The 25,155-nt window shown below is 38.9% G+C and overlaps 1 protein-coding gene across 1 annotated transcript; it reads left to right on the plus strand.

The window, feature by feature from the left end:
* The first annotated feature begins 3,974 nt into the window (after positions 1–3,974).
* On the plus strand, positions 3,975–21,829 carry LOC121853904 (geranylgeranyl transferase type-1 subunit beta-like). Its single transcript, XM_042348296.1, has 7 exons — positions 3,975–4,097; positions 6,854–6,984; positions 8,229–8,445; positions 8,904–9,036; positions 12,182–12,301; positions 19,108–19,221; positions 21,037–21,829. Exons 1-7 carry the CDS (start codon positions 3,991–3,993, stop codon positions 21,304–21,306), a joined length of 1,092 nt encoding a protein of 363 aa, XP_042204230.1. The 5' UTR covers positions 3,975–3,990; the 3' UTR covers positions 21,307–21,829.
* Positions 21,830–25,155: the final 3,326 nt, after the last annotated feature.

The following is a 25,155-nucleotide window of genomic DNA, read 5'->3' on the forward strand; positions in this document are numbered from 1 at the left end:
GTAGATCCGTTGAGGGTGTAGGTGCGTGCTGGGTGTACCGATGAGGGTGTGGGTGTGGAGAGGGATTAAGTTAGTCATGACCTTGAAGTCTCGTCGTTATACAGAATGGAGTGGATTGTTCACGTTATATCTCACGTCCGATTAAGTCTTAAAAAGTAATTTTTTTCCCCATGAGGGATAACTTTTATGTTAATAATATAGAGTAATATAAATTATTTCGTATATATAATAACATAATCTCTGTTAAATTTAAAACATTATTTATTATCTTAACAAACTATATACCCTACATTTGTTTATGTAATGTTAAGCTGTTAGGTTAGGTTAGTACAGTAATAATACAGAGTGAAACTATGGGCAAGTTTCTTTACGCCATTTGCCTCTGTCTACCGAGCAGTAATTGGGGACCTGGATGTTAATTGATTTGCGGATCGTATTCCAGGATAATGGTTAGCCAGAGCAGTTGGCGAGTTGTCCGGTCTTCTCAGACTATTCCTTGACACTGGGTCATGCAGCTCGTTAACTTAGGGTGTGGTAGTTGTGTTGACGACAGCTTCTATACCTTAAACAGTTTCATGCCTAGGTGGCCCTTGGGCCGGCCATTCTCGTTACACGAGGGGCAACCATTATATATCATTACTGTTACATTCATAGCCTGTTATTTGTATTAGGATTAACCACACATCCGTCGCTTCATACTGACTGTTTTTAATTTGTATAGAAAAGAAAAATCTTGACATTATTGTAGTTTCCCTATTATGCCACTCCGCACCATACTCATACTCTCAAAACTGAATCGATGAATTATTCTAACATATTCGCGGATACAGGTTACTGCCACCATAAACAAGTACGTGAATTCAAATACATAACTAAACATTGTCATTTCTTTAGGTTTTCCTACCCCCCCCACTCTCTCATCCCCGTGTTTCTGTCTCGCTAAGGATGACCAAGACTGGTGTGGGCTCCCCGGTGTTTATGGTCATGAAACTGTGCTGTTTTGCAACATCCATCGCCCTGGTCTTCGTCGTCTTCAAGTATTACACAGAAGACAACATCGCCTGCCTCACCAACTTGTACACATATTGGGATGAAAACATAAATGATTTAGACCCTAAGCCCAAGTCCCACACACACACAAGGCCATCGAGACTTACTGCTACATCGCCTCGAATTTTGGGCTTGTGAACCTCAGTCAACCTGTGAGTTTTTTTGGTCAAAACCCAGGTTCGGTGATATTATTTACCATGAATATGAATGAACAAACTGTCTATAATTCTTAACTACTGAGGTGTGTATAAATATAGGACCCTATCCCTCGCCCTATCGAAGGATTATGTATTTTGTGACGTGAAATATTGGAGCATTTGGAACATTAATAACACATTTTACCACAGATGATCAATGTACTCAGGGGAGGGTCTGTGTTGTGATCACCTCCACCCAGCACTGACTCTGATTCCGTTACTCATTATTAATTGTCCTTTCATCTAGAAAAGTGAGAACATACCAACAAATAAAAAAAGTTGGTGCCCAAAACAGTGTTCAAATTATACTGACTCTATAACCTAAACCTATGAATAAACCGTTCAAACTGGACACAAGTCCAAAGAGGCATCTCAGGGGCAGGAGTTACTGAAATTCGTGAACATTAAAAAAACCTTAATTACTGTGTTTATAAAGACCTTTTTTTGGTATAATAGTCCGTGATATTTATGTTTATGAAGACCCGTGATGCTTGTTTACAAAGTCCCTCAATGAATGTGTTTTCAAAACCCCTTGATGTTTTTGTTTACCGAGTCGATTAATGTTTGTGTTCACAGAGTCGCTTGATATTTGCATTTACAAATAACTGATATGTTTGCATTTAGACTTTCTCAATCTTTGTGTTTATAAAGACATCTTACTTTTGTTTTCATAAAGGCCTTTGATGTTTGTATTCACAGAGTCCCTTGATTTTTTATTTATAAGCGTCCTCTGTGAACTTAAACATCCAAGAAATTGGTATGTAATTCATCATTTATTTAGTATCGTTGTATTTGTCACCTTGTCCGCTGTGACTTACATGCAGGCAAGACAGCTAGCCACACTGATGAGTAATCTAACGTGTGCGTATCTTTATAAACCAGACTGCTGAAGGTGGTCAAATATTACTTAATAGTTGATGATGTATTATGTCTCTGGCCATGTAATGAGGACCTAAAAGCTTTCCTGCCACAACTTAACAACTTAGCTCCCTCGATCAAATTCACTGTGGAATTAGAGCATGACTGTAAATTGCCATTCCTAGACTCTGATACACAGAATAGGTAACACTTTTAAGTTCAGTATTTATAGAAAACCTACTAATGTGTGTTCATACATTCATTATTATTCTGCCCACCATAATAGAGTCAAACAGTCAGTATTTTCAACAATGTTTTTACGTGCTCTGAGAATTTGCAGCCCGGAATTCACTGATGAGGAATATAAATATATCTATAATATTGACTCAAACCTTAAATACCCTAGATCTTTCATAGACAAATGCCTGAACATTACTAAGAAATCTTTTTATAGAACTGATCCCAAGCCCACCCATGACCATAAGAATATCTTAGTATTACCATTTCACAAAAATTTCTCTCAAATTCCTTTACAACTAAAAACCTGGAACGTCAATGTGACATTTAAAAACTCATGCACTGTTAAACAAATGTTAATCAAGAACTCCCCCAACAACACAATTGGTTGCATTTATAAAGTTCTTGCAAGGAATGTAATATGTTTTACTTAGGCCAGACAGGTAAAGATCTTGTAACTAGACTTAAACAACATAAATATAGTGTTAGGACAGGCCAGGAATCCAATGCTCTGTTTGTTCATTTGAGGGATAACAAGCATTGCATTGACTGGGATAATGCCTCCTCAATATTACCTTGTAATTCAATTGACAGTAGGAACATCATAGAATCTAGTCTCATTAAACATACCGAAGCATTCAACATGAATTTGAGTAATGGCATGTACAAACTGGACAATTTTATAATTAAGAAGATTTGTAACCAGGTGAGAAGGTTGGGTCACCTTACCCTCTGACCTGACTACCGACCGTTGCGGTGCTATTTGAAGATGAGTAGGGTCATTACCTAATACCTGACCATTGTGGACCTGATCTCACCCTCCTCTGTATATATACACCTTGTTTTGTACTTCTCCTCAGTCTGTACTCACCCCTGAAGATGTGAATTACACGAAAGCGCTTGGGAACTTCGTGATTTACTTGCATATATATATATATATATATATATATATATATATATATATATATATATATATATATATATATATATATATATATATTGATAAAATCACACGGGAAAAGGGAAACAACGGAGCACCTTAGCTTTCGTGTGATTTATCAAGATTTATCTTATCCTCGATCATATGAAGATCTTGTATCCAACTGAAGAGGCTAGATCATATGAAGACATATATGAGCGCGATGATATATATATATATATATATATATATATATATATATATATATATATATATATATATATATATATATATATATATATATATATATATATGGAGAGGCAGAAAGATTCGTTAATATTAATTTTATATCATATTCCACCATTAAAAGATAAAGAAAACCGTTTTCTTTTATTCAGGGTGTTGGCCACTAGAGGGCGGCTCATCTGGGGCTACTTCTTTCCTTGTGGACTTGAGGTACAAGGTGTAAAAGGAATAGTACTAGAAAAATGCCACGAACATAAACGCAAATTCATTTATTCTTCAACCGGCTTAAAATAATAAAAATTATTTAAATCTGACGATAAATAATCTACCTTAATGATTTTTTATGAACTTTGTTTTGTTTCAACTCGTCGACTTTAAAATAAATAACGATTTAGCGACTCTGTTCGTGGTACTTTGTAACATTCCTTGTCTTATTCCCCCCCGATGACCGACATATAGTTTGTAAACAACAGTGTCAGGAGAATGTCCGGTGCCGAGGATTATCAGTTTTTAAGAACAAGACACATTAAGTTTTTACAAAGATGCCTCAGAGTTCTTCCTTACAGTGCCGTCACCTTTGATACGAGTCGGTAAGTCTAGTTAAAGCTTAATTGTTGAGCTTATACAATAAGTGAGACCACTAGTATGCACGATCATTTTGTAAGTTCAAATTGGGTAATTATGTAGGACTACTAACCAATGAGTGAAATTTATTAAAAAAAATAGTTGGTAAATATATCAGACTAACCCGACCGGGCTTCATAGCGCCGATGCTGCCCTATCATCTCACGTCCAGGAAATGCCTCAAATTTCACAATATCATAGCTTTCTATTTAATATACCGGGGAAGTTAGGTCAGGTAGGTTTGGTTGGTTAGGTCTGTTCTTCATACCCACAAATGTTAAGTACATATCATAACCTAAGAACATGAGAATGGAGGAAACTGCAGCGGGCCTATTGGTCCATACTGGGCAGTCCCGTTTACACCCTACCCCAATTGCTCATATAAGCATCCAACCTATGTTTGAAGCTATCCAGCGTATTCGAGTTAATGATGATATTTGGTAACTTGTTCCATTGATCCACTACTCTATTTCCAAACCAATGTTTAACTATTTTGTGCCTAAATTTAAATTTGTCTAATTTAAAACCATCGTTACGAGTTTGCTCCTGGTTGGATAGTTTGAGTACCTTTGTAATGTCCCCTTTGTTTAGCCGACTTCCATTTATACACCTCGATCATATCGTCCCTCACTCTACATCTCTCAAGGGAGTGCAAATTAAGATGCTTCAACCTGTCTCTGTACTCAAGGTTCCTCATGTCCGGGATTAGTCTTGTCATTCTCCTCTGAATTCTTTCTAGGGATTCTATATCCATTCTGTAATACGGTGACCAGATTGAACTGCGTAATCCAAGTGAGGTCTCGCAAGCGCAAGATATAGTTTTAGGATGACCTCTCTAGTCTTGTAACTAACACTCCTTTGTTTGAACCCAAGTACTTTATTAGCCTTGTTTTGAGCAAACACACATTCGGTATTTCTCTATAACATCGTTGTTCATCTGATATCTGGTTTCACTGTTTACATTTCCTAGACTCAGTACTTTACATTTGTCAATTTCAATTCCATTTCAATTGTTTATTCCTTGATAGAGGAAGCGGGATCCTAGTGCTGTCACTAGGTACCCCTGTACAATAACACCAGAAGCATCTGGCAAGTGTGACAAGTATATCCAGTATAAATATTATAAAGGAGCCTACTAAAGCCTAAGGAAGGAAGGAAGGAAGGATATTCCTTTAACACATAATCAATGTTATTTACATAATATCTGGGCAGTATGGGGAGGATCATCGTGTCTCCGTCAGGGGGTCACTTACATTTGCCCACATTTGAATTTCATATGCCATTTTTCAGTAGCGTTTATTTTAAAAATATCAATTTTGTAACATATTTCCACAAATTACAACAGTGTCCACTATAAAACACAGTGAGATCACAGTGTTTTTAAAATCCTTATCTATGAAAAATCAGCGACGGGTCAATCATAAATAAGTACAGTACTGTTTTTCTATCTAAGATCATAACTCACCTGTAGTGGGCTGGGCATGAAGGATGAGGGAAATTGTGAGGTAAAACAAGGTGAAAAACTGATCATATGAAACTAAAATGATGTCTCTATGTGCTTTGTACATGAAGAAATTAATTATTTGCCATTAATACTTCGATAAAGCTACTGAGTCAACTCTTGTCCATTTCGTTTACAACTGACCCGCTTGATCCGAGTGATCTCTCACCTCCACAAAAGACATAAAATTACACCATGACGCTTCAACTAAGTTGCTTTCATTGATACCAGATTTCAAAATAAGTACGGTACTTTCTGTTTAATATGGTAGGGGGTCGGCGAGGAAGTTAGGTAAAGTTAGATAGGTTTCTTTGGTTGGTTAGGTCAGGTTCTATTAGGTTCTAGTAAATGTTGCCCTTTTAAAATGCTTACTATAATGATAAGAACATATCGTGAAAAATTAAGAAAATTTTTAAACTTTTTCTGGTGGTAGCAGTGTTCTCATACATTACCTTAAAAAAATTTTCTCGTGCTGTACGTTGTAATTCTGCATTTTACGATGGTTGTGCCCCGTATCCAGCAGCTTAAGAAGTTATTCAGTGCAGATATTGTCCAGATTACCTGTGATCCTTAAATACCTATGGTAGAAAATTTCACAGCACAAGATAAATTCTTTCTTACTTCATGAAAAAGGCAAAAAGTGGATGAGGAAAATGTTTCCCATAATATAATTCTTACATCATTTTCCCTCTTGAACACTCGTCTACATTTGCGTCAGTCCAGCATGGGTTGATTGCCAAGTCTGGGAATATTTGTTTATAAAGTATGCTAATGTAACCTGACCTAGAATAATAGTCATCATATATTATCATCTATAAAATAATTCCTGTCGAAGAAAGGAACCATTCTCACAGCTCAGATGTACAGTCCATTACTAGCTACTGCTACAGTACAGTAATAATAAAGAACCCTAAAGAAAAAAAATCAAGAGTGAGAAACAATATATGTGTGTTGTGTTCTGTTGTCAATAGTAAGAGAAACAATTGAGACCCTGCAATTGTGTGTAAATGAGGCAGAAAGTCAGATTAGCAACCTGGGACTTGGTCACAATTTTCGTGATGCCATAAGGCAGCAGGGTCTACCATTAGACAACACATTATGCTTCCAATAACTTCCCAGGCAGTAGTACCTCCCTGTTTGGTAGCTGGCTACTACCTACTACAGTACCCACCTCTCTCCAGAGCACAGTATTATCTTGTTATCTTTCATTGACATGGGTAGGATGACCGTCCTGTTCTTCGCACTCTCCGGACTGGACCTCTTGGATGGCCTTAAGGAAGTGGAGAAAACTGAGATGCAGCACATCATCAACTGGATATACTCTTTACAAATACTGCCTGGTGATGATAAAGGTGTGTACAGTACTGTGTAGTCATTTGAAGATCTTTACATAATTTTAGAGACTGTGTATGGCACCATACGCACCTTGAATATGCAGATGTAATTAAAAGTAGACTCGGTATTTGTTGGACAGATAACAGCAAGTTTGTAGCATTTTTATAATCCACAATAATATACTGCATGTTAAGTTTGAAATTATCTCTCTCTCGAAAAATATTTTATACAACTACGGCAGTCGTATGTCCGGGTTGTCGTAAGTCAAGGAGTACCTGTATATATATATATACAGTATATATATATATACACATATATACACAGTGGTCCCCCGGTTAACGAGCACAATTCGTTCTAGAAGGTTGCTCGTTAACCGAAACCATTGTTTCAATGGGTTTTTGGGTAATTGGTTCCAGCTCACCGAAAATTACATACAAAATAAAAACAAATGCAGTAAAGTACGCTTACTTTGAGGTGTGCATGTAGAAGGCTCCTGGTTGATGATGATGGGAATTAGAATGGGGGTGGAGGAGAAGGGAGAAGAGAAGGCCTTGGGGTGGAAGATGGTCACCCCATGGCACCATTTCACCCATAAAATTTTAGTTCTCTTGGTGTATTTCAAGATTATTTTCTTTAAATCAACACTGCACTGCATTATATATTGTCAATATGTAAAATATATTTCAAAATGACCAATAATTTGCTTGGAAACACAGAAAAAAAAGCGTTTAGTTGAAGAGAGTCTCAAGCAAGATGTTACCTCCAGTGAAAACAGAGAGAGACTAATGCCTGTTTGCTGTGTTAAGAGGCTGGATGCCGTGCATTAAACTAGTCACTTTACCTTCAATTATGTTCAATGATTGTTAAAATGACTAAAAAATTGAATATTAAACTTTTAAAATTATTGAATAGTATAAACTTCTTGATATTTACTAAAATAGTAAGGAATTTAAGTCCTAGAACCGATTAATGTATTGGCGGACTGATACTAAAGCTGGTTGCCCGGTCAGTGCAAGCGAAAACATGTTGAGGTCGGTTCGTAAGAAATTCGTTAACCGAATTGAAGATCCTTATGGAAGGCATTTCGTTAACCGAAATTTCGTTAACCGAGGCGTTCGTTAAACGAGGGGTCACTGTATTGTATTTCCAATTACAGTTTATCAATTAAACTATACTGTAATTTGCAATTTGATATTCACAACTCTGTACAGAACTTTTTGTTTCAATGTAATAACTCCTTTTATGGCTCTTCATCAAACAGATCAGTTGGCAAATGCTGGGTTTCGAGGAGGGACGTCCCTGGCCAGTTGCAGAGGTCATGCTGACTCAGTCAGTAGTATATCTTCATTTGACTGTGGACACATTACTATGACCTACACAGCCCTTGCTTCCTTAATTATATTAGGTGATGACCTGAGTCGCGTTGACAGAAAAGCAGTTTTAGCGCATGTAGCATCTCTACAGTGTCGAGATGGCAGGTGAGCCAAATTGCTTATGGTACCAATTTAGTATAATTTATTTGATATGAATGCCATTTGTCATTTATTTTATAAGATATTACACGTACACACACATTCGTGTGTCATTAGTGATTTATCACACGACCCATCAGTGGCGTTTGACTGTTTTCACTCAATCATGCCATGGTGCTCACAACGCACACAAACACAACGCAACCAATACGAACATAGTGAGCGCCATGGTGTGACTGAGCCAAAACCATTAATTGTCACCGACGGATCACGTGGTAAATCACGATACTTGATAACTCTCAGGATCATATCATGTCTTTCTCTAACATTAGGCTACATTTATGCAAAATATTAGGTTCTTAACAGATATCGTTTTTGGTGGATGGGAATGATTTAGGGTTCTCAAATAAAAAATCACCATATACAGGATGTACAGTATAATCTGTATTATTCATTATTTTCAGTTTTTTCTCTACTCGTGGAGGCAGTGAAAATGACATGCGGTTCATGTACTGTGCAGCGACCATCTGTTACATTCTTCAAGACTTCTCAGCCATAAATATCAACACTGCTGTCCAGTATATCATCAACAGCATGGTAATATGCATTGCAATGAGTATTGAGGATGTACATCAGAAAATTTTTTCATCAAAATCTATAAATACAGTGTACGGTAATCTTATTTTCATTCTTGATGCTCTTTGCTAAGTTTCTCTTGACTGCCATTCTTTGCCTTCATTTAATTGCCTGTACTGTACTGGGAATAATATTGTGAATTCCCAATCCAATGCACAGTCATTGCCCTCAAAAGGAGGTCAAAAGTAAATGGTGCCTTCTGGAGGCAGGAGGTCTAATTAGAACTGAGCTACTAAGTCAGTACTTCTTGCCACCTTCACACCATCTTATGTCAGTTCCCAACATGTTTGCCCCATGTTACAGTTTAGGGATAAGTGACAGGGACATTAATTTAGTTGTAGGTACAGCCCTGCACAATAATCTTAGGATGCTCTTGAGTGCAAATACAGTAGCAACACCTGGCATTTATTGTGGTGTTTACTACAAATATTTTTAAAATTTACTGAATAATTTTAAAGTTTAGTAACTGAGCGGCTCCTGCACCACACACACTGTCCTAACAACTCTAGTTGTGCAGTACAGTATTTCTAGCTTTTTATGTGAAATGCCTTCTTTTCTTTTTTTTCTTTTTTTAGGATTTATTTATTCACTGCCATTTTGTTTGATGATAGGCAGAAAGTTTGTTGAGGATTTCCCATAATTGATGATTATAAGGAGCATAAGAGCTTGCGTGTGTGTAATAATAATAATAATAACGGTAAATTAAAATAACATGGCAGCCAGAAGGCTGAAAATATACAATAAACGGAGATAATAAGTTACTTATGGTGAAATAGGGGAGTGGGTCACTTGATTGACAAAAGCTTTCAGTACAAAAAGATAAGAAACAAAGAGTCAACATATAGATTAACTGTAGTTCTGGTACTGTGGGAGTTGGTGTTGTAAACAGTCTTGTGACCTTGATATTGGCACCAACAAAATCCTTCCCACTGTTTGGATGGCCATCATACCTAGGTGCTAAGCCTTTCCCTCACTACAGCTGCAGTTGTTTAGCACATCCACCACGTGGTCCGGGTAGGTCCTTCAGCTCACACAGGGTGTTGGAGAAGGTTCTTGTTCCTCATGTGATGTAGTTTGGAGTCTTTCTTGGCTTCTCATCCAGTGTTGGTGGTGGGGAGTGTATAGCGGACCCTGGGTGTGTCTGGCCCAGTCAGGTAACCATTGACCACTAAGTACTGATTGTCACTCTTAACAGTTGTTTCTTTCTTTCGAGTTGAAATTGTCACTTATGTATATCAGTTGTGGGTTGATGGTCAATCTTTGTACTGTATTGTTGGTGGGGGTGTTGATAAATCCAGCCGGGGAGGAGGAGATGGGGATAGGGAGTGCCCGACAGACCAGGCCGGCAGCTGTCTCCATGGCCTAAAAGACCACGGCCGCCTTAGCTGAGCAGCGCCGTGTGTGTGTGTGTGTGTTTCAGGAACTACTCAATCACTAAACTTTAGAATCATTCATAGAATTTTATGCCTATGTGTAGTAAACACAACAATAAATGCCAGGTGTTGCCATCTACACACAAATGTCTAAGATTATTGTGTTGGAATCTACTATCATTGCAGTATAAATAATATTAATTTTGTCTTACTTGACTGTTTCATATGGTTTACAGTACTTACCATATGTTTTGTCTGACCTTCTCTGAGACTGTGTAAAGGAATGAGTCTTTTGTTTTCTCCTCACCAACATTCAGTGGTTTGGTTTATTATCAAACAGTGATATGCATGAGATCATTTGCAATTGTACCCTCACCTGAAGATTAACCACCCCATATAATTTAAGGGGTGATAAACCTTTATGCTGGTTAAGCTGGGGAAGAAAACTTCATGCGAGAATGTAAGTGGCTAAAATTGTGGATGGTCTCGACTACACCACTGCAGTAATCTCCCTGTTAGCATTCCGAGAGAAATCTCTGTGTTCCAGGCATTCTAATGCATTTCAGAGTAATTGTATTGTGTGCTGAGCGTGTAGGTGAGTAGGCTCAGAGTGCTCATAAACTATGATTGGCTTCTACTGTCATGTGACAGGAATCTTGGAAAATATTATTTAAAATTTAAAAAATATATATATTTACAATTATGTGGGTCATTTTATATTTTTGTGGAGCAGCATGGCATGGACCACGTAGTCCCACCAACATACTCTAAGAGACATAACTCAGAAATTGTACAGTATGTGAATACTTTTTTTGGTTTAAAAAAATCGATTTTATTTGTAACACTGCTTGTTATCTTTCTTTCTTATGTGAATTGTCCTCTAAATATGAGATTACTGTACCTCTAATCACAACACCTGAGTCTTGTACTCTTGTGACATTGTCAAATGCTCCATCAAACATACAATACAGGGTGTACAGTACAATACTGTATGTGTATTTTGGGTCATAAGCACCGATATGCATGAGAAGTTGTTGGTTCTTTACCTTAGTATTACATAGCCAATGGGAGTTCAAGGTTTGTTCATGTATTTCTTAATACCTGTACAGTATTATCTAACCATAGGTCAGTTTAATAAAATTGCTCCCATTGGTGGTGCACTTGATCATAACACTTAAGCCTTCAGGTACCTCATCCTCCCATACAGTACCAGAAAGCTTTGGTTTATGGAGTTGTGAAATTCTGATGTAATTTATAAATGAAAAAGTGGAACTGAAATTCTATTTTAATAACTGAATTAGGATCAAGCAATTTATTATTCCTCCCTCTTCTTTTGAGGGTGCTGAGGTAAGCTAGATCTGTAGTGATTAATCAGGTTTGATTACTTTATAACCAATGTCAACAAATGAATAGAGGAGAGCAGTTCTTGTTATTCTCACAGCAAAATTCTCAGGCCTTCTTCCTATTCTAGGGACTTTCTTACCTGAAAGTGAAGGATAATCTGATTATAATTACCCTCAATGTCATTTATGGTAGTTCTCAGATCCCAGTTGGGGTTTTGACCTCTAGACTTGAGACTCTAAAGAATTTCTCAGTCCTGCTGGTAAAAAATGAGAGTTCATGGTCACTCCTCCAGTTGTCTTTGTTTACAATGAATCTTAATTTTTCTGTGTATTTTTAAGCCTCTATATTTTAGTTCATGGACAGTGGTAATGCTCTCATTTTATTTTCAGAGTTATGAAGGAGCTATGGGTCAGGGAATATACTTAGAGAGCCATGGAGGAAGTAGCTACTGTGCAATTGCAACTCTACATTTGATGGGGAAGCTGAGTTCAGCTCTATCCAATATTCAGGTTTCTATGCCAATTTCTTTTTATTTTCATATACCCAAATATTTTTTTAGTATAAATTTTTACTGTTTTTGTTTTTATTCATAACTTTGTGTAAATAGTTAAAAATTGTCAGTAATGGGAGACTCCAATTTACAAATCGATAATCATATTCCCATTGATTCCCATTATATAATTGGAGATATACGGTCTATCAAAAAATCCCATTCTTGACCCCTCGTGAGTTATTGTGTCACCCGAATTTCCTGCTGCTTTCTTCACCGGGCGTGAACGCTGTTTGACGTAGGATCGATGTTGGGTTAAGCATCGGGTTTCAAGGAATCTTGGTTCTTAATGGGTGTACTCTGTACTTTTTGTTTAATATTGATTTTATTTTGCCCTCACAATACCCTCAAATAAATACAAAAGTGAGAGAGCTGAGTTCAACAGTGCTAAAAGGAAATGTAAAGTGCTATGTATAAAAAAAAAGTGGGACTAAGGAGAGTCTATGAACAAAGTACTTGAATAAATTTATGTACGAATGGTTCAAGCTATGACACAATGAAGGAATTGCCATTTCTGGACCAATGCTTTGTAATAAATGTCATGTACTGTACAGTATTTGAAGCTTCCAGTCAACACACCCCCCATCACTACTCATGCACCCCAATATCACACACACACATGCCCTCCAACACCACCCACACACCCCCAACATCACACTCACTCACTCACTCACACGCCCTCCAACACCACCCACACACCCCCAACATCTCACTCACTCACTCACTCACTCACTCACTCACTCACTCACTCACTCACTCACTCACTCACTCACTCACTCACTCACACACACACACACACACACACACACACACACACACACACACACACACACACACACACACACCTTTTCAATTGCCCGCCTGCATTACGTTTACTATTCATTAGGTGACTTTAAAGTAGTTGCTTTGGCAGTCTACTGTCGTCCATATGGGTAACATGGTCAGTCCAGAGTAGTTGTTCATGGATAATGATAACCTCGTTGCTCCTGCAGTTGGTGTCAGCAAGAATACTGGCATTCGTTCTCTTGTCTTCCCATCGAATACAGAGGATGGAACATAGACTACGTTGGTGAAAGTTTTCAAGTGCCTTGAGGTGCCTCCTGTATGTAACCCATGTCTCACTGCCATATAGCAGGGTGAGGAGGATTACTGCTCGATATACTTGCAGTTTTGTAGATAATTTCAGCTCCCTACAGCTGAAGACACGGTTTCGGAGTCTGCCAAAGGCTTGAGATGCACATCTGATCCAATGCTGAATCTCTTCATCGATGGACAGGTGGGAGCCGAAATTGCTGAAAGCGAGAAGGAGCAAGCAATGCCTGGACCTTAACACTTGACATAGTGCTGCCACACTAGATGCATTTATGCCACCCTGTGCGCACACACACACACACACACACACACACACACACACACACCCCCCCTCCAACACCACCCACACACCCTCTAACACCACCCACACACCCCTACATTTCCCACACATACTGGCCACTATCCAAAATTTCTCATCTACCCTTGATATATCTCTGTGTACACTGTCAAGCAAGAAAATAAAACAGACATATAAAGCAAGCATAATAAGCAATAAATAAGGAATGTAAAGGATAAATTGAGACTATTTACTTGTTTTGATGATGGTAGAGACAGTCTAGAGTTGGCATGTTCAAGTCTCTACTAATCTTTGCTGGTCCATCACCACTCTTATTATACCTTATTACGCATTATCACATAACATCAAGCTGCCCCTAAGAGGAGCAGCGCAAGAGGAACTATCACTGTGGCGTTTATGTACGATTGCATAACAAAGTCAGAAATAATGACAAAAAACACAAGTGCAGTGAGGCAGGAATGAGTCAGAGGCAGCACGCAGAGCCCTCTTGTGGCAAGAATTCGTACCACACCACCAGCCGCCAAATTCAAAACAGCTCGGCCGCTTCTCCCCCGATCGTCGGATTTCCGGGGTATCAACAAAACTTGAGGGGTATTTCCCTTATATGTAATTGATGGTTATGCGAATTGGAGGTTAATGGGACGTTGGTTTTCGAGGTATACATGTATATGTACACTCGCACCAAAAAGTATCGGTGCAGGGTGAGATCGACGACTTCTGAAACGATACGTATACACTGTGATATGTCGGGAAGGTTTTTAAGTGTATCCTCATAACCCCCCCCCCCCCTCCACTAGGTGTTGCCATATTGCTGACAATCAGTGTGTTTGTTTCCTCTTTTCGGATTGTTGCTTAGTGTCGACTGAATGACGAGCGAGGGTTCGGTCTCGGTGAACGTGGGTATAAAACAGAGGCAATATGAAGCAGCAGAGACCTACACATGCCAGACGACACGGAAACCTCAGAGGGAACACGAGGAGCTCTTATTGCCCTTCATAACGAAGGGTTTGGCGTCACAGATATTAGCCGGCAGGTTGGTGTCCACAGGAACACCGCTGCACGATGGATTTGGCGATACCTCGAAACTGGTGCTGCAGACGACAGGTCTCGGAGCGGCCATCCACGCTGCACCACCCCTCAGGACAACCAGGTTGAGTGGTTTATTTGGCAGCATAAATTAATGTGGCAATATTCACAAGTATCACAAATAATTTTGTTAACAGGGAGCTCCTCATATTTCATACTGTCTATTTATTACTTCCCGACCTTATTTATAACGGCTTGTTTCACTTGACCAGGCCTTAGTAGCTGCTCATCAGGATTACAGGGCTGCCAACATACGGCTGGAACAACTCGCCTTTCCCAATACCTATCGTCACTGGTCTCAAATTGTTCACACTACAGTATGCACCGATAGTTTTTGTTGCGAGTGTACTTATATATTTATTTTATATTATTGATTTTATTTTATTTTATTAACCTCAAATTCTCATCATAAATTTAATTTTTGGTAGGAGAGTTGCTGTCATTTTAATCGACAGTCGGTTTTAAGAACAATCTTGTAAACAGTGTCAGTATACAGTAATACCCTGTTTAATGGTTAGGATACATTCCTGGATAATACGTAGAATGCTATCCAAAACAGTATGGTGGTGCGCTCTTGATGACGTTATTCTGTATGTATGAGAATATATACAGTATACAGTGCATGTATTGCACATGAAGGGTACAGGTATTAAAAGCACAGATTATTACAGTAATATATATAGGTTCTCCCCTACTTATGAACTGGTTAGGTTCCTGAGGTCTGTTCGTAAGTCCAACATTACCCTCGTCAATACTGAATATTGTATACAGCATTTTAAAAAAGGTTGTACAGACAGCATTACCTCAATAATGCTCGACAGTATTTCTTACCAGCCTTAAACGATATTTTAATGTAGAAATATCATGTACAGTATAGTAACAATAGCATGTACAGTAATAATAAATAAAGGTATTTATAAGGTTACTGTACATGACTTACTTTATTCCTGGTGCTGCCTTGCTTGCTGGGAGTGATGTTGCTTGCAGGGGTGTTGGAGTTAGTTGGAGGATGATTGAAGATGAGGGTGGAGAAGGAGGATGAACAGGGTCTGAGGTCCAGGTATCTGGTTCTGGGGCACTGGGAATGGCTTTAAAGGTTGTATAACCTCCTGTAGATGTAGATAGCATTGGTTCTTGATGTTCCGGAGATTATAATTCCCCTTGCTCCTTGTGTCCCATCTCAACTCTCTTGGAAAACTTATCAAGAGATGTCTGCACAGTTAATCTCTTCTTTTTTTCATGAATTATCTTGTAACAGGCAATAGCATCGTGAACAGCTGCAGACACTTTTGTAAATCTTTCATTGTTTGGTCCTGAGACTCAAAATAAGCTAGTACCTTCTCAATCATGCTGAAATCTTCAGCCAGCTACTTAGAGTTGAACTTTTTGGGGTTCCTCAGGAACCTCCTCCTGGACTCTCTGTGACTCCAGTTCCGTCAAATCTTCGTTGGTCAGTTCCTGAGTGTGGCATTCCAACAATTCGTGGACATCATCTTCCTCCATTTCCAAATGCAGTTGCGTGCCCAGTTCCACTAGGTTGTTGGCCACTGAATCCACATTCTCTGTAAATCCCTTGAAGTCATTGGCAAATTGTGGGCAGAGCTTCTTCCAAACACCATTCATGTTGGAAGTCTTGACCTCACACCAGGAGGCATCAATGTTCTTAATGGCCTTGTAGATGTTGTAGTTCTTCCAGAACTCTCTCAGTGTCACTCCACTCTCCCCTTCTGTCTCCTTCACAGCCTGTGTGAAAGTTCTCCACAGGTAGTATACTTTAAAACTTGCTATGACACCTTGGTCCATAGACTGCAGTACAGAGGTAGTATTGGGAGGCAAGTACACCACCTTGATGTTGGCGTGGAAATCGTCCAGGAATGATGGATGACCAGGGGCATTATCTAGCACAAGCAGGATCTTGAATGGCAGGTTTTTGTTATTACAGTACTTTTCCATATCAGGTCCAAAATTATGGAAAAACCAGTCTTCGAAGAGGACTTGAGTCATCCATGCCTTGGGGTTAGCCTTCCACACAACAGGAAGTGAAGCTTTGACAACACCCTTGAGGGCCCTGGGGTTTTCGGGATGATACACTAACAAAGGTTTTAGTTTGCAGTCACCAGCATCATTTCCACCAGGCAGGAGTGTAAGTCTATCCTTCGATGCCTTAAAACTAGGCATTGTCTTCTCTTCTTTGGCGATGTATGTACGATCTGGCATTTTCTTCCAGTATATACCGGTCTCATCCACATTAAACACCTGCTCTGGTAGGTAACCCCTCTCATCATTAATTTCCAACAAAAGCTTAGGAAACTCCCTGGCTGCTACCATGTCAGCACTGGCAGCCTCACCACTCACTCTTATGTTGAGCAGGTTTGAACGAGCCTTAGACCTGTGGAACCAGCCATGGCTAGCAGTAAATGTTTCTTCAGCAACACTCACCATGTTAAGCCTTTACGTCTTCAAAGAGACTTATGGCCTTCCGCTGAATTAAATTAAGGCTTATCGGGATGCAGTGCTGATGCTGGTCTTCCAACCACACACTCAAAAGTTTTTCCATCTCTGTGATCACTGAGCCTCTTTTCTTACTAATGATTGTGGAATGCATTGGCACAGAACCTTTCACATGTTGCATAATGCGCTCTTTGCTATGCTTATCATTTTCTCACCTTTTTCACAACACCTTAGTTTTCAACGTAATAGTGCGACACTTCTTACTACCACCATCACCACTGGCATCACTCTTATGCTTCTGAGACATGTTGGGGGTCAGTAATATTCGTCAAAACCACAAATAACACTGTGAGGCACCAGAGGAACACAACAACAACAATGGTGCTGGGGATACAGGGTGACACCAAACAGCCAACGCTATCTATGGTGCAGCGGTAGAACTTACAACCCAGCGCGGTTTTCAAACAGGCAATTGGACATATGGACAGGTTTGTTCATATCTCTGATGTTCGTAAGTTGGGGAGCTCCTGTATTTACAAATTAATGAATAACAAATAAACAATATTGTACTATTTTGAATAATAGTCATTTGATGAACTAGCATGAGATGCAGTGCGTAGGTTGGTGGGTGGGAGAGAGAGAGAGGCAGTGGTGGGAGGGTAGGAAGGCAGGCGGTAGGCGGTGGATATCGTATGGCTTTGGTCTAGTAGACACTAATCCATTTTTGCATCACTGAAATTATGATATAGGTGGTGATAATAGATGTAGTGGTGATGTTGGGGGTGGTGATGATGAAGTTGGTGGTGTGGGAGATTGTGGTAAGTGGTGAGGAGGTGATGCATCTATCAGTTTCTTTGGTAAGAATTGTGCCTGCAGCACTGCGAGACACTTATGAACACCTGATATCTACCTACAAAATTGAGTGTAAATATAAGTGAGGAACATTGTATCCCGTCAACATTATGATACATAGCATTTTATAATAAGGAGTGAGAAAGCAAAAATGTGGGGGTGATTAGAGAGGTGGTGAGAAAAGGGAGTGGTAGCATGCACCTGGTGTTGCCAAGTGCTCCTCAGCAGCTGATCTCTAACCTGCCACCACACATTGTGCTTCAGTTAATCGCACACAATTTTATGTCAGACAATAAGACCTACACTTAATATAACAGCTTTGTGGTTGTAATGGCTGAAGCTTTTATCTTGCTTGCATTCTTATTAATGGCTCTAACAGTCGATGTAATTAAGTTGAAGGCTACACCGACATCCACCTGACGCTCACCAGCTTCAACCGTCTCAACACTTGTAATTCTACATCCAAGGAGATACTTTTCCATGGGACTTTAGATGCACTAGCAGCATTAAAACTTGCAGGCCGTTTACCAGACATGATGAGTAAAAAATAGTCACTAATATAAAAAAAAAATTGGTAAGTCAACAAGAATGTGTCCATAGTGTAAAACTGTAAGTGCAGCGAATTTGTACTGTAGACTGTAAACAGAGTACTTGGCGCTGATTGGCTGAGTGCGTAAAAGCAAAGGGAGCTGCTTTTTGCGAGTTGTGAGTGTTTGGATTTGTGACTTTCGACTACTGTACTTTTATGTTTTGGCTTTCTTTTCTTTTTTTCCCTTAGAACTCCAAGATGCAAGCAAGAGCACTGTAACGAAACAGTGCTCTACAGGGTAGCACTATTCAGGGTATTACTGTACTGTATATAAAAATTTAGGAGAGAAAGCTGCATGGTAGTGCTTTTAATTTGCAAACTTGATTTATAATGAATTTTTACACTGAAAAATATTCAGAATTTCTTTACTCATGTTCCTGATCATTGAATTTTTCAGAAACAAAGACTAGTGCGATGGTTGGTTAGTCGACAAGATAGTGGTGGTTTACAAGGCCGCCCCAATAAGCCACCTGATACTTGCTACACCTTCTGGATTGGGGCATCTTTGAAGGTTGGTTATTCATAGTGCAATTTGTTTTACATCTCAATCATTGTAAATGTATAAACTGGTTTTTTATTCAGTTTTCTTGTCATTGTGATTCTAAATATATTGAGTTGTTTCTTTGTTCTCAGGAGAGAAATATATTTATACACACATTCCTCTCACACAGTGTGAATTTGGGTAAGTCTTTGAACTTAAAAATTTATAGGATGCCAAGATAAGAAGGGGATTATGATCATTAATTTTTTATACACCAGTTCTCCCATTGATGTCCTTCTTAGGTTCCTGAAAACCATGACTTTAAGTGAAACGACATTAAGTGAAAAATTTTTTACCATAGGCGCAATTATATAAATAGGGGTTATGTTCCTTGGGTACATTTTTGTTCACAATTTTCTCACAACTTGCCACAAATGTTTCACTTTGAGAACTATCACCTTCTTGTTTTAAAGTTTCAAATAAACTTGTAGCTTTCGCCTGTATGGAGAGCAACGCATATGGAAAGTTTTGTTGATGTTGATCCTTGATCCACATGTTCAGAATTCTTTCCATATTTTCCATAATGCCACTTCTGTTATGTGTTAACATTGCAATAGATAATGGAGTAACACTTTTAGCACATGATATGATATTTTTCGCATTTCCACAAATTGTTCTTATCAACAGTTGTAGGCTGCAAACCAACAGCTATTGCTATGTCCACACTCACTGTCCTTCTTCAAATCTCTTTACCACATCTAATTTAACTTCTAATGTAACACCTTTCCTCTTCTTTTTGTGACCACAACCAGTAGTGGTGCACAATAGATATTTAGCACTCATTGTTCTATGGATCAAATGAATTTATAATTGAATTTTGAGTGAATGTTGGAAGAGAATCAACCAACCACCGAACGATAACAAACAAATATGGTGCCTGCCATAGAAATATACAGTGAAGCCATCCTGCTCTTCAATTGAGCTCAAACTAGCCGCATGAGCTGGGCGCCTGGTCAATGGTTCCTTTTGCCAGTGTGCGGATTGTACCGCTAACTTATTGTCTGTGGATGAAATGCTATCGTGGATTTATTGCACAGAAAACTCTAGTGTGACCTTAGCTTTAGGGTCATTCAGCAGAGGCACACAACCCAGACCCCCTACCCCGTTCAGTACACACGGCAGCTGAGGCCGAGAGAGGTGTGAGTGGAAATATCTCCACCAGTCATACACTCCTACACCCACCTCACCATTTTTTTTTATTATTTTTTTTTCTAAACCATACACAGTAAGTTAAATGAGCGTAAGATGTGACGCGACTGTATAAACGTTTCGGCAACTGTGCTTCAAATCAGCACCCATTCTTACTTTTTACAATATTTTTTTTCTCATTACATCATCATCTACTTCATGATTTACTCTTTCGTGTAATGTGCATTTTATTCTGACTGGTGTAATGATGTGGGTACAGCATGAAGAGAAATCAACAATAAACTCACACTTTTCACTTATACTCTCCAAAATGGCTTCGATTTATTTCTTTATTTATTTATTCTTTTTTGGGGGAGGGGGGGGGGGTAGTTCATGTGATTTCCTAGCCCTTTTTTACACAGGAAGGCATCATTTGAATAAATATTTGATAATATCTTAGCCATGGATAACGCTCGGGAAAAAAATCTCCGCGAATTCTGGTCATTCTGCAGGCTTCAAACATTGAGTGACAGGCTCGGGAAATAAATTTCAGGCTATCCCAAGAGTGTTAATAGTAGGATGATTGAACCTAACTGATCTGATAATTACATTTATTTATTAAGCTGAAGACAACTGCAGTTTTCTTTTCTCCCATAGCTACTTGGAGGTCTTGACTTCTTGAATCTGGAAGCACTGCGGCAGTTTGTTCTGTCAACACAAGACCCCATCACAGGGGGCCTAGCAAAATACCCTGACTCCCATCCAGATGGTCTTCACACATATTTGGGAATCAGTGGACTTGCCCTCTTAGGGCGAGATTGCCTTAAACCAGTAGACCCGGCCTTGAACATCAGTGAACGGGCCCTCAAACATCTCCACTCATTGCACAAATCTTCCACTCAAAACTCAAAGTCTACAAAATGTTGATGAGCAGCATTTGTTATAAGAGGCCTCATATGGTAGCTTTGTTATTTGTTTGACTTGTGCCAGTTGGGGTAAATTATAGATGATGTATACACTTCAGATATATTCTTTGCATGTAGAGTCATTGTATTTCATGCACATTCATATAACAAATGATGTTAGAATATGTAAATTGTATATATTTATATTTATATAAATACTGTATAGCTATAAACATTTACGTTCAGAAACAATGTCTGTGTTATATGTGGTTTTAACATTGAATTGGAAAAGGTTTAAGACAATTTTGTTATTATTAGTGTGGCAGTTGTGTATTCTCAATTGTTATTTTCAGTTACAGTAGTGTCTTAATGATACAATTCGTGTACATTCTAATCAAGTTGATCATTTAGAAGCAAACAAGTGATTGCAGGCCCTTCGTGCCCAGTGAAAGTTTGAATGCTCGTGCTTGGCTAGCGCGCAACCGCTGTCCAGCTGACAGCGTACAGCAAATGAGGGTGCGCCAAGTCCGTAGACTTGCATCGTTTTCCAGCGTAAATAAAATGGTTAATTAATGCCTTCCTAAAGAAACTATCAACATGTTCCACTCTACGAATTTTTTACGATTTTTCCACCAAGTTTGATGAAAAACGATTGTGCCGTTTCGGCTGCCCAGAACACACACACGACAAGGGCTAGAGCGTTTGAAGAGATGTGGCATCACCTTGTTTGTTTACATCCCAGGTAATTACATGAATGAACAGGAGTAACCTTGCAATTGTGGGCTGGCTAAAGACTTAGAATAAAAGTAAATCTTAATCTCTGAATGCAGGCATTTTCCAGTCTGATTCTGGTTTTATACAGAGTATCATATCGAAAGCCATTAACCTGTTAGCTGTCTGTTAGATAGTGGCAGTATGGCTAGGTGAAATGACATATAGAGATGGGGGGGGGGGGTGCTAGTAGTGCACCAACACACTGCTACTGTATCTAGTTCTGTGTGTGGTTAGTAAACCATCCTCAATCTTTAAATGTTAATGATTATTATTATTATTATTATTATAATACAGTATGTCCCCCAAGTTCGCGGTTCTCGGTTATTCGCCGATGACACCCTGGATGTACCAAGGAATATCTGTGGGTAGTTTTAAAGTGGCCGGCATTTTCGCAGCTGGGAGAGGGAACTATTTGTTCTAGAGACAGTAATTTCCTTTACCTGTATTGTAAATATATGTGTGTGTGTGTGTGTGTACACACACACACACGTATACAATACTACAGGTAAAAGAAATAATTGTCGTAAGGGCAAACACATAAAGGGAATATATATTTCTTTGTACACAAGTAAAAATGTAACACACCCGTCTGCAAATGTTATTCGAGGTCATTTTGAGAACCTAACCCCCGCGGGTTTTTTGGGGGGGGGAGCTGTATTTGGTTTTATTTTACATTCACAGTCAAAAAATTTCCAGTTAGTTAAGATTCGGACATCTGAAGTGCTTCCACTGATTCATACGACCGAACATGTATTCGGAATTTATGCTCTTCATTTCATCTTTGCGTCCAACCCTTGTCAAGATTGCATACATATTGTACATTGTATGCTTCTGGTGTACAGTAGGGTTGGGATATATCTTAACTTTATATAACGATTTTTTTATATCGTGGCTACCAAAATTATCGACATTTTCCTACATATAGCGATAATTTTTTTTTTTCCCGCTGGGGAAATCGGGCAGGAAATATTTCAAATGTACCGCCATGGAAAGCTTAATGGAAAAGATTTAATATTGTAACTAATATTTTTGGTTTGTTCATTTATAATTGTTAAGTGAGGGTGGCAGTGTGTCGTCTGTTGTTCTCAGGATTGCGCATCAGCTGCCGAGTCTGGTGCAGATTCCAATTTCTAAAGCGAGTGTAAATGGGTTGCTAGTGACATGAAAAGTGAAGTGAAGAAAATGGAAAGCTTTAATGGAAAAGATTTAATACTGTAACTAATATTTTTGGTGTTCCTTTATGTAGGTGTGGGATTGTCAAGTGAGGGTAGCAGTTTGGCGTCTACTGCTGAGTCTGGTGTTTCCAGGATGGTGCGTCAGCTGGCGAGTCTGGTGTTCTTTGATATTGATATCGAAATAGCCTGTTGTTCCCAAGTCTAGTGTTCATTCGTGCTTTAGTTAGTAAGAAAATTAACTCATTTAGTCTCTTTTTATGGCCTCCAAATCCTAACCCTATTTTCCCCATTGATTAATGTAATTATATATCACGATTTAGTATATACGTAGCGAACATCCTTGGACCCTATCTCGCAATATATCCCGACCCTTCTGTATAGGATAATCATATAGCGTATGCAAGATTTTATTATTCTGTCCCCAAGTATTTATTCTCAAGGAATATGCCAGGATTTGACAAGTGATGGAAGACAAACACAGTGGTCCCACATTTCTTCAAACCCTCTAACCCCTGTTGCATACAGAACTGCAGTGGACTGTACTTATACTCCATTAGTTTAGCAACTAAACCTTACAAGATTCAATTCCATTTATTTGATCTTGTGACATAAATTTCACCCTTTTATGTACTAGCATGATCTTGGAGGGTCATAACTTACATAGAATTGTAATGCTGTAGAGGGCATAAGGTAGTGACAGAACTGTGCATTTTTTTTTCTTTTTTTTATATACAAGAAGCACTAAAATATAATCATGTATCTAGCAGTGTTATGTGTCCAGCAGCACCGTGCAAGCTAATGAGGGAGAGTTTGGCAGCAAAAATACCATTTGTGTCAGGGAATTAGTACAATAAGACAATTAGTCAATCAGGAAAGATATTCAGTGGTAATAATAAATAGCTAAAAATTTACCTAGTGACAGTTCCAGAGTTCATGTAATGTTATACTGACAGTACACTTGAGTATTAGGAATCCCAAAATTGATCATCTGATGGCATGTTATCTCCCACAGCATTATGAAGACACTGCATGTTTTTTGGGCACCAGTCGGTACCACCTGTGAACTTGTTCACATTACTCTTTCATCACTCAGAAAGCAATTCAACAACTTTAGGGCTCTGCCCTTGTTAAATTACTCAAAAGGTCCAAATTATCCATTCTCTGAATTTGGTTGGTAAATTCAGATATTTTGACGAGATAGTGGGGCGTTATTAGTAACTGAAGTGGATAATTTGGACAGTTTAAGTGAGGTAAAATTTTATGAACTTTAAAAGAAGCATTTTTTTCTACAATACAGATGAAAGTTACATGGGGAGTGATGCAAAAATATGTGACGTACTGTATAGTAATAGTAATATCTCCATCAGCCGGAATCCTTCAAACCCATAACTCTCCATTAGCTGGAATTGAAAGTTTCTCAGAAAATTAGTCCCAAAGCCGGAAATTTCTGGAAAATTACGGGGATGGGGGAGTTCTTTCTGGGTTTGAGAGATGAAGATCAGGCGCATTTTCCAGTACCCGGAAAATTCCGGGAATGGGGGATATTTTTCCGGGTTCGAGAGATGATGTAATGGGTAATTTGGAACTTCTGAGAACATTTTTCCGTTACCCGGAAAATTCCGGGGATGGGGGATTTTTTTCCCGGCTTTGAGAGAGTCGTCTCATTACCTTGAAATCTCTCATTCTGGAAGTGCTCTTCGCCAATTCTTCCGGCTAACAGAGATATCACTGTATCTCAGTTAGCTGGAATCCCCCTTACCCGGAACTCTCCAATAGCCGGAATTGAAATTTTCTTGGAAAATCGTTCTCAAAGCCAGAATTTTTCGGAAAATTCCCGCTTTGGGAACAGTTTTCCGAGGGGCACATTTTCTGGAAAATTACGAGAAAATTTTCCTGGTACGGTACCCGGAAAATTCTGCGGG

Source organism: Homarus americanus, unplaced genomic scaffold (assembly GCF_018991925.1).
Source record: "Homarus americanus isolate GMGI-L3 unplaced genomic scaffold, GMGI_Hamer_2.0 scaffold18703, whole genome shotgun sequence".
Lineage (NCBI taxonomy): Eukaryota > Metazoa > Arthropoda > Malacostraca > Decapoda > Nephropidae > Homarus > Homarus americanus.